Consider the following 11322-nt stretch of genomic DNA (forward strand, 5'->3'; position numbering starts at 1 on the left):
TTTTATTGAAAAACTATGCGCTTTTCGGAAAATTTGTCAAGAATAAAAAGTTCTTGTAATCAGCCGAGGAATACGCCTGAATTTTTCCGGAGCGTTTTAAGCTAAATTTTGAATTTTGCAAAAATTGTTCATATGCAAAATCCAAAATGATTTTTCCGAAAAGCGCATTGTTTATTGTAAAAAAATTCATGAATGTTTTCACAAAAATTTTGCCATTAAGACGCCATTTTGAAAATACTAAAACGAAAAATCGATCTTCGAACCATGGATTCTCAAAGTTTAGACATTTATTCCACTCGTTAGTGAGATTCCAGGTTAATTACAGACTCGAAAAGCTTTGGAAATGGTTCACAAAAAAAAAATAGGCACGAAAAGTCACGTTTTTTTTTTTTTGTTTAAACTGCATTTTGGGATAATAAGAAAATTTTTTGAGAAATTTCATTGGCACCGTCGGAAAGAGGAGATCTTAAGCAATAAAAATATATGTGTCTCAATTTTTTCTAGTGTCGAATAGTCTTAGTTATTGGCCGTTGAAAAGCAGTGTACCGGTAGTGGCGTTTTGGCCGTTTAAGGGTTATTCAGCTTCAATTTGCTTTTTTAAAACCTCGGTACGACCTTTTTTCACTGAGATATCGAACTTTAAATAAAAAGGACCTTTTTTGTCTTTGATCGACGATATCTCAGGAACCAATGGTAGCACACAGAAAATTTAAGAGCGATTCTGAAAACTGGAATAAAAATAATAAAAGGAAAATAAAATTAATCGAAAAAAGACAATGTTGTAGGGCCTTGTAAAAGTAACGTTGTTTTTTTTTACTTTTTCCACTGGCACGGTTCGTTCGGCTTCAAATGTTCATTTTCGTTTGGTTTTTTATTTTGAAAATGCTGTAACTTTGTTAATGTTTATTTTATAAAAAAAAGTATTTTAGATAAATTGTTCGTATTTTTGTGTACGATAAATAGATGTGGACAGAATTTTCGAATATTAAAAAAGTGGTCTCAAAAATTTCCAAAATGCCCACGAACTCGTCCTTTCTTTTTATATCCGTATAAAGTGTGCCAAAGGGCAATCCAATCAAATAATACCTTCAAATGTTACCGTGTTTACAGAATACAACGACGATAACGACAACGGCGACAGGCAGACACCGACGTAAAAACTATTTTTTCTGACTCAGGGGGTCTCAAAACGTCGACATTTGATGGAATCCGCGAGTCATTTTTCACATAAAACCATTACTTTCTCATTAGGATGAGAATCTAATAATTTATTATTTTTTGTACGACCAAAATTTGAATTTTTAATTTTTTAAATCAAAATTTAAAAAAATTGTTTAGGCAGTCTTCTTGTAGTGCCTTAAATTTAACGTTTTTCTTTGCTTGACTTTTTCCCATATCACGCTTTAGTCTGGGATCCGAAGAGGAGAGTGAGCACCCATTTTAGGTCCTGATGATTTGATGATTAATTCTTGTGCAGAATGTTCTACTGATTCCGAATATATTGGGTGCACATAGCGAATTCCGGGCCGTTTTGTTGTTATTTGACATTCTATGTGTTTAGATAAAAAATGTCATATCCCTGAAAAATATTAAACTTTTGAACATATTTTTCCATATTTATTTAAGGAAGTATGATATGCACAAATTTTGTCACTACTGTATGTTCGTTTAATTGATAGTTTTGGAGAAAAACAATAAAATAGCTTTTTAATGAAAAGCCATTTCTACAGTACATTTTTTATCATTTCACAATTTTTTTCTGGAATCATATAGAACTAGCTAAGACGAAGGTAATTTGTTTAAAAAATTTTTAAATTAGGCTATTGGTTTTTGTAAAATTCTATTAAGTAGGACGTTTGCGCGTGTGTGCTTGTGTGTGAGGTTGAGGTTCAGATTGCAAATCTGCAGCTTTCAAGCCTCCCTCGCTGCCTGTCCATTCAATGCTTTTACTAACAGTCGTACACACAGACGTGAAAACTTTGTATTTATTTAGATTTTTTTAAAACTAAACTAATTGCCTGATTAAAAAAATTCAAAACCAATTGTATTTGGCTTAGTTAGTTCTGTATGATTCCAGAAAAAAATGGTTAAATGATAAAAAATGTACTGTAGAAATCGTTTTTTATTAAAACGCTATTGTATTGTTTTTCTCGAAAACAATCAATTAAATCAACATACACTATTAACAAAATTTGTGCATGTCACGCTTCTTTAAATGAATATAAAAAAATATATTCAAAACTTTAATAATTTTCAGGGATATGACATTGTTTATCTAAACACATAAAAGGTCAAATAACAACAAAACGACCCGGAATTCGCTAGTGCACCCGATATATTCGGAATCAGGAGGACATTCTGCACAAGAATCAATTATCAAATCATCAGGGCCTAAAATGGATGCTTAAGTGCTCTTGGATCCCAGACTACTTTGTTTAGCTTCAAATGTTCATTTTCGTTTGGTTTTTTTTTTTTTTTTTAATGCTATAACTTTGTTTACTTTTATTTTATCAAAAAAATTGATGGGGATTAATTGTTCGAATTTTGGTCTATTATAAACAGCTGTCGAACGAATTTTCAATATTTAAAAAAAATTGGTCTCAATATTTTTTTAAATACTCTAACTTTTTTAAATGTCGTCAAAAAAAGCTGGCTAACGAACCGTTTACTTTAATTACCGTTTAATTTACCGTTTTTGCAGACGACGACAGACAGACACCGGCGTAAAAACTATTTTTTCTGACCCAGAATGTTAAATTAAAAAAAAATAAGGATAAAATCAAGGGGAAAAAGAGAAAATTTCCGTAAACAATTTTTATTTAGATTTTAGGACCCACAATTTTCTCAACGAATTATTATTTGTTTTGGAACAGAGAATCTTTTGCATGGATCGGGAATTTTGGAAAATAGTTTCAAAAAGATTTAGAAGGAGGGAATTTGAAAACATGCCTGTTCGAATTCAAAAATATAATTCTTGAACAAAATCTCTATTTCAAATCAGAATTGTGTTTCTTATAACCAAAGATGATCTGATGTTCTGAAAAATCGCTGTACTCGATGATTTTACGTCTATTTTTGCGATTTACGAAAAAGTATGAATTACGAAAAAGTATGAACCAAATTGGTTATTTGGGCCTCAGATTCGAATTCAGCGACCCAAAAGACATATAAATCTATTGGTTAAGTCCACCGGGAGAGAAAATATATTTATCTTTTTGCAAAAATATACCTGAAAAATCGCTGTTTTTGTCGATTTTACGTATAATTTTTCGTTTTTCATAAAAATACGAGCCAACTTGGTTGTTTGGACACCGGATTCGAATTCAGCGACCCCAAAAATATATAGATATGCCAGTGTAGTCTGTCGGACAGACCACTTTTTTTGTGTGTCGGTTTAATTAGATTATCAAATAAATTGTTTAAACAATTTATTATTGTTTTTAGCCATTTTCTCATAGAAAGGAGTAAGAAAGATGCGGATTTTTTAAAAATTATTGTTAATAATATTGTCTTAGAAAAATGCTACAAAATTGGAGTTTAAAAAAATTCACTTTTAGTCAAATTTTCAATTAACGTAAGTTAGGTAATTAATTAGAGTCAAAAAGTTAATTTTTCAAAAAATTTATTATTATTAATATAATTGAATAATGCTAGAAAGGTGCCGTTTTTCTGAAATTTCTGACTTTTTATCCAATTTTGCATAGGGGTGAAGTAATAGTGAATTCAAGTTAAAAACAATAATTGTTTGAAAAATTCATTATCATTGCTAATAAGATTCTCTAATGCTTTGGTCGAAAATAATTCACTTAAAACAACAATACTATTTGAAAAATCATTTTTGTTGTGGTTGACTTATTATTTCTTTATAAATAAAAAGGCGATGCAAAGTTAAAGATTTTAGAAAAAAACACCACTTTCTAGCATTTCTCTAAGAAAAGATAGTTAAAAACAATATTAAATTGTTTAAGCAAATTTTTAGTTAACTTTCATTAATTATTACCTCACTAAGTGAAAAAATGGCAGAAACGTAAAAATGATCGAAAAACCGCAACTATCAGGTATTGATATAGACGAAGATAGCCATAAACAATAATAACTTGCTTAAACAATTATGTTTGGAAAATTTAATTAATTGTTAAGTCACGCCTAATGAAACTGCAATTTTGTAGCATTTTTGTAAGATAATATTATTAACAACAATAATAAATGGTTTAAACAATCACTCTTGTTAACATTAATGAACTATCACTTCCCTCTAATTGAAAATTAGGCAACGAGTTGAAATTTTTTGAAAAAACAGCGTCTTTATAACTCCATTCTATGAGAAAATGGTTAAAAACAATAATAAATTGTTTCAGCAATTTATCTGAATATCTAATTATCAGTATGAAATGGTCTTTCATGTGACAGAAACAAAATTTTCATTTAAAAACCCGCAAAAAAAGTCCAAATTAGCGCCAGAAACTCGCAAAACCCATTTTTTCACTTATGGGGGTTCTTTCGGACCATATATCACAGACAAATGTTGAATTTCATCTCGATTGAAATAATAGATTGACAAAACGTCTTTTTTGATGGGAAATACGTGTTAAACTTCATGGGGCTTGCGGCACTTCTAAATAACATTTTTATTAAACAAAAAATTGCATTTATTTTTGTGTGGATTCGTACAAATTTTTGGGATGTCTCCATAAAAATTCGAAAAAGCAATTTTTGCACCACCCTAATGCTTAACCAAAAATATAGTAATAAACTTTTCAATCTAATAGTGAAATTTTCAACCAAAGAGTTGTATTTTCAATACAACATTTGAAATTTGTACCAAAAGAGATGAATTTTTAAACCAGAAAGACTAATTTTTTACAAAACAGTTGAATTTTCAACAAAAACATTATTGAACTAAAAAGTTTTGAACAAAAAATGGTCATCTGATCGACCAATTACCATCCCAATGATAATACAGATTCCCTATATCTTATACCATAATACATATACCTATTTTCACGTAATGTGATTAGTATCTCAACTATCTCAGTAATTTACCATCACGATAATAATACATATTTCCTATAAAGTTGTTTAATTTTAAATCCATACAGACAAATTTTGAACCAAAAGAGAAATTCTCAACAAAATAGTTAAATTATCTATACCAAATAATTAAATTTTGTATATTAATACTTATGTTACGTCATATTGTTGTTAATATTAACATTGATATCATATTAATATATATATTAGTAAATAATTAAATGTTTAAATTTAATAAATAATAAAAATTTTGAAATATTTTAAAACTTGCCGCTTTAACATTTAAATCTTTTGGAATTTTGCAACTTTTTACAACAAACTTTCGCTTTCAGTCATCCCATTCTCGGCCTTCCTAGAACTGCTGGCTCCAGCAGTTTCTCATGGGAGGAGGGCGAGATCAGTTGCTTCCAATTGGAAACGAGTCAGGCGGCCTCACTGTTTATGCCCCCCCCCCCCCGAATTCAATCCAAGGCTAATTGAAGGCAACCCCGACACTGGACTGAAAGCGAGAGTTTGGTGTATTTGACCAAAATTGCACAAAACTTTACAACCCTATAATCTATTCTTTACTTTCCACAGCTCATCCCTCTTTACGGTGTTATGTTTTTTGGATGCACCGCTGCTACTTTAATCGGATTAAGAGCAGCTTTCAAGAATCCTGACGTCTCTTGGAACGTAAAAAAAAATCCGGAACCTTGGCAAAAATATGCGGATAAAAAATACGAGAAGGTATGTGCATTTTCTTTTATCATTAAATACTTTTCATTTTTAAGGGGTTCGTAGCCCCTCGCAGAAACTCTTATAGTTTCGGTCTGGTGTCCGTTCGTACTTTTTTCACGAGATTCAAGACAAGTTTCGAGACTATACATCTTTTAGACGAAATTCTAAACAAGATTCGAGAAGAGACGAGATTCAAGAAGAAACGAGACGATATTCAAGACGAAACGAGACCAGATTCGAGACCAGGCGATATCTGAGACAAGATTTGAACGACTTAATAGGCTACGAAACCTTTTCTGTAGGCGCATTTCGCCTACTTTAACTAATTTTTATATGAATACTCTTTTTTCAGCTCCTGGACCCAGCAGGGAAAAGAGGCTACAGAGACCATCTCCCGAGACCCACATCTATCTGGGATTAAGGAACACGAAGCGAAATGAAAAGGAATATTTGCTTCAGCATTCACAGATTTCAAAAGAGAAGCCAAATATGTACTAATCAAACAGGTTTTCACATATCGTACTCGATTCTTAGTGGTCTAACCTATTTATACATTTTTATGTTCATAAATAAATATACAATAAATAAGTACAGTTTAAGATGCCTGGAGCGTGGTTTTTATTTTTATGTATTGTGATATTACCAATCAATTGAATAAAATATATCAATAAAAAATTTTCGTTAGTTCTGACCGATCATTCAATGATCACATTGCACATTTTTCAATAACCTTTTTTTAATGTCAGAGGAAATGAAGTATTGGCATGATTACTGTGAAAATTATTAGAAATTGCCCGTGATATTTGCTTATTTAAAATCAATTGCCTAGGTGCAAAAGGCAATTAATCGAAATACGAAGATGTGAATCGACAACAAAGAAATTTCAGTGCGTATATTGAAATTGTAAATTCACAATCACTTTTATAAATTAAATATTTCTTTCATCTTTTTGAAAAAATCGGTTTTTATGTTTAATACAAAAATAATACTAAAAACATAATTATTGTTTAAAATTGTTTAAAATATTATAAGTTATATATTTTGAAACTCAAGACATTTCATGCATTGTATGAAATTCCTGAAAATATTTTTCAGATCAAATTTATCCATATTTTAAACTGCAATTTATGATTTTATTCATGAATTTTTTAAATTTAGTAATAAACTGCTTTTCAATTCAATAAGAAAATTTTTGCATGCAATACTTACCAATAAGTAGACGATATTACTTATAGCAACGGTGTTTATTTATTATTGTTGTTGTTTTTAATATCATTTTTCTATTGGGTGCTTCTCAAAATTACGAAAACAGAAGCAAACTATAATTAAAATTGTGACCTTTAAAAACCATTGTAATCAAAATTTAACACGATTTTAATTTTTTTGCTGAATTTGTTCAAACATTTTAAAATATTAAACATTTTAGCTTGTAATATAAATATAGTTTATTTTATTAACTTCTGTGTGAAAAAGATCTGTTTCTTTTGGAAGTTAAACAGTTTATTATTTAGTGTTAAGTTCGTCAATAAAAATGTTTATTTTGGTTTCAAATGTTGGTAAATTTTATCCGAAAAGTAATTTAATAAATTTACGGGGCTGAAAAAGCCTAATTGGCTTGAAAAAAGGTGACCTTCTTAAACCCACAAAATGAACAAAATTCACTAATTTCTAACTCAAAAGTAAAAAAAGTTACTAATATTCTTTTGAATTCCAAATAATTCAAAAGTGCATTTTAAAATTTTTTTGATAAATTCATAAAAATTTTATTTAATTGAAAGAAATCTCAAAGTTTTACACATTTCAGTAAAGTTAGAGTGAATATAAAAGATTTTCAGAGAATTGAAGAGACTGATGAAATTCATAACAAAATTTCTTAAATTAGACAAAATAAATTCAGAATCAATTAAAATGTATACTCTTCATTAACGTCCAATAATCAAATTCAAATCCGAAGTTCATAAAAAAAATCCAACTATAAAATTTCACTCTAAAATGGCTCAATTTAAATTATGAAAACAAAAATAAAAAGTAAGGAAGATGATTTGGTCTTTTTTTCTTTTTTAATTTGCATAGAGATATGCGAATGATTACTGATTATTTAAATTTTATTGTTGTATTCTTTTTTATAATATAATTTATAACATAATTATAACATATTTATAACATAATTTTAAATCCAATGAATCAAATAAAATTTGTATGAATTTAAATGAATTTAAGGGTAAGAAGATGAATTCTACGAAGTTAATAAACATTCAAATGGACTGAAAAATATTAATAAATATATTTTTTAAATTATTTAATTCATTAAATTTTGAGTTAAGCTTTTTGGATAAAAATACAACTGTTTGATCGAAAATTGAACTACTTTGTTGAAAATTTATCTCTTTAATTGAAAATTGATTATTTGAGTAGAAAGTTAATTATTTTGTTAAAAATTCGTCTTTTTTGGTAGCAAGTTGATCGTTTTGGTAGAAAATGTGAACAATCTTGTTGATAATTTATCTTTTTAGGTTAACAATTAACGTTTTTAACTGTGAATTAAACTACTTGGTAGTAAGTTCAATGTTTTGGTTGAAGATTAATGTTTTTGTAAAAAATTAATATTTTCAAATTGAAAATTCGTTATATTCCGATTGAAAATTCAAGAGTTTGCTACTATTTTCGGTTTTCTGATTGAATATTATTTTTTTTTTATCATTAAAATTTATCTATTTCATTTTTGATTAAAAGTTGATCTTTTACAGTTTGAAAATCTAACTGTATTGTAAAAAATTAATTTGCATCGACTGGAAATGAAAGTTTTTTGTTGATTTTCAACTGTTTTGTAGAAAATGTAACTATTTGCTCAAAATTTGAACTACTTTGTTGAAAATTCTTTTGTTTGATAGAAAATGCAACAATTTTGTTAAAAATTAATTGTTTTATACGAAAATTTAACTATATAATTTTGGGCCAAAAATTGATTTTTTTAGTAGAAAATTCATGACAATTTTATTAATACAGCCATAGTAGTTCGCATGAGTATTTTTGTCGTTGAAACTTAATTTTTTAACCTCTTTTTTTGAGGACGTTAATCTTTTTGATTGAACATTAATCTGTTATGGTGAGAATTCAACTATTTTCTTAAAAGTTCGATTTTTTTAGTTGAAATATCAACTGATACATTTTTTGTTGAGAATTTATCTTTTATTTTTTTAGTTGAAAATTGGTATTTTTTATTTGAAAATTCACATATTTTGATGAAGGTTAATCTTTTTGGTCGAAGTTCCCTTTTTTTTTAATCGTCTTTGTCGTTAAATTCGACTGTTTTTAATAGCATCTTTTTTGTTGAATTAACAACTATTATATATTTCATTAAAAAATTCGTCATTTCGACTCGAAAATTAATTTGTTTTTAAAAAAATTTCATATTATTTGGTTGGAAATGCAACTGTCTGCTTCAAAATTATCGGTTCGAATTGAAAATGAAGTTTATCTATTATTAAATTTAACTAATGTTTGGTTTAAAATTTCAATCTTTTTTGGTTGAAATATCAACTTATAAATTTTTCATTGAGAATTTATTTCAACATTTTCTAAATTTTCTCCCATAATTCGAAAGAAGGCGATAACTTCATGATATTTTTTTCACAAATCGCAAACATACTTATCCACCAATTTTCTCTAAAAAATAACATATTTTGTCCCGGACAGATTCTGCAATTTCAAGGGTAGAACCTGTCTAGTTTGAATAATTGTATATATAATTACTAATTGATACACAAAAAATGAATTATCAAATAAAAAAACGGAACCAAACATTGATTAGTTATATTTTCAATTTTTTTAAAAATGTCAATAGAAAAAACATGCATTTTCAAGTAAAAATTTTCAACCAAAAAATAGAGAAGTTAAAAAAATGTATTTTTAACTAACAAAAATAAGAATTTTCACCAAAAACCATTAATTTTTTCAGCAAATAATTTAATTTTTACCAAAGGAGTCATTTTCAACTAAACAGTTGAATTTTCCAAAAAAGATCAATTTTAAACGAAAAATTTATTAGTTGATATTTCAATAAAAAAAGATTTAATTTTGAACAAAAAATAGTTCGATTTAATAGATAAAATTAATTTTCAGGACAAACAGATTAATTTTGAACCAGAAAGTTGCATTTCTAACCAAATAATATATTTCTATAAAAACAAATGAATGTTCAAGCCTAATCGACGAACTCTCAACGAAATAGTTGGATTTTTTATGAAAACAAATTTTTACTCAAAAAAAAAAATGTCCATAAAATTTTTAAATCGTCGAACCAGTGACGAATTTCCAAAGAAAACAGTTGAATGTTTAACCAATAAGGAAGGAGACTTTTCTATGGTTTTAAATGATAAATATTAAAACTGAAGGTATTTTTTAATACATTTTTTTATGCAATATATAAAAGTTGTAATTAAACGAAAAAATATGTTATTAAAAAAAAGTTGAGTGTTAGTATTACCAGAAAAATCATTGCGCCATTTTGCTAATTTAAAAAATTTTCTAAATTCCCTCGTCAAAAGTTATATAATTTCAAAGAATTTTCTTTTTTTCAAGCGAAGCGAAAAATTCAAATATGCATAACCTTGTGAAGTTTTTTTCACAAATTGCATAAATACGTATCGTCAAATTTCATATAAAAAACAAGATACTTTTAGTAGAAAATGTATCTATTTGGATCAAACTCAGTCTTTTTTAGTAGAAAATTAATCCATCTACTTGAAAATTGATGTATTTTTTTTTAATGCGTTTTTTTTTCTAGAAAATTAATTGTTTTGGTAGAAAATACAACTATCTGATAGAAAATTTATGTTTTTAGGTAAAAAATTGTGTTTTTTTAGAAGTTAACTATTTGGTTGAAAATTCCACTGTATGGTTAAAAATCACTGTTATAGAATATTCATATTTCCCTGATTGGAAAGTGAATTATTTTGTAAAAAAAAAAAAATTTTTTTTAATACAACATTTTTTTGAAATGAAAATAACTCTATTCAATTTTTGTTTAAAAGTTGATCTTTTAAAGTTAAAAAATTCAACTATTTGGTGGAAAATTTATGTGACTTAGTAGCAGAGATACAAATTAAATTTGTTTGTTTGTTGAACATGCAACTTTTTGGTAAAAAATTAATTTGCATCGATTAAAACTGAATTTTTTTGTTGTTGAAAATTTGACCGTTTTGTAGAAAATTTCACTACTTAGTCAAAATTTGAACTAATTTGTTGAAATTTCTTTTCCTTAGTTGAAAATTCAACAATTTAGTTAAAAATTAATTTTTTTATACGAAAATTCAACTATATCATATTGGGTTAAAAATTAACCTGCTTCGGTAAGAATTCAACTATTTCCTTATAGTCCGGGGGCTGGGTATGATCCCGTATGCACTAAGGCCGCCAAAGCTGAAAACCCTCTATTCTTATGTATTTTGAGCCCCTGAATCCGAATCAACAACTTAATTTTTCGAAAAATGCGTACAACATTGTTTAAATTGCAATTGTTTAAACAAATTATGAAAACGTCATTTTTTCGATTCGGACAAATTTTTTTTA

At 27.4% G+C, this 11322-nt stretch overlaps 1 protein-coding gene across 2 annotated transcripts in view; it reads left to right on the forward strand.

The window, feature by feature from the left end:
* Nucleotides 1–6356, forward strand: part of LOC117179161 (cytochrome c oxidase subunit NDUFA4-like) — a 21475-nt gene extending 15119 nt beyond the window's left edge. For both annotated transcript variants that reach the window (XM_033370865.1, XM_033370866.1), the window contains exons 2-3: nt 5611–5760; nt 6104–6356. In XM_033370865.1, coding sequence (XP_033226756.1) covers nt 5611–5760; nt 6104–6172 — 219 coding nt within the window. In that variant the 3' untranslated portion in view covers nt 6173–6356. The remainder of the gene's footprint in view (nt 1–5610; nt 5761–6103) is intronic.
* The last annotated feature ends 4966 nt before the right edge of the window (nt 6357–11322 follow it).

Source organism: Belonocnema kinseyi, chromosome 8, assembly GCF_010883055.1.
Source record: "Belonocnema kinseyi isolate 2016_QV_RU_SX_M_011 chromosome 8, B_treatae_v1, whole genome shotgun sequence".
NCBI lineage: Eukaryota > Metazoa > Arthropoda > Insecta > Hymenoptera > Cynipidae > Belonocnema > Belonocnema kinseyi.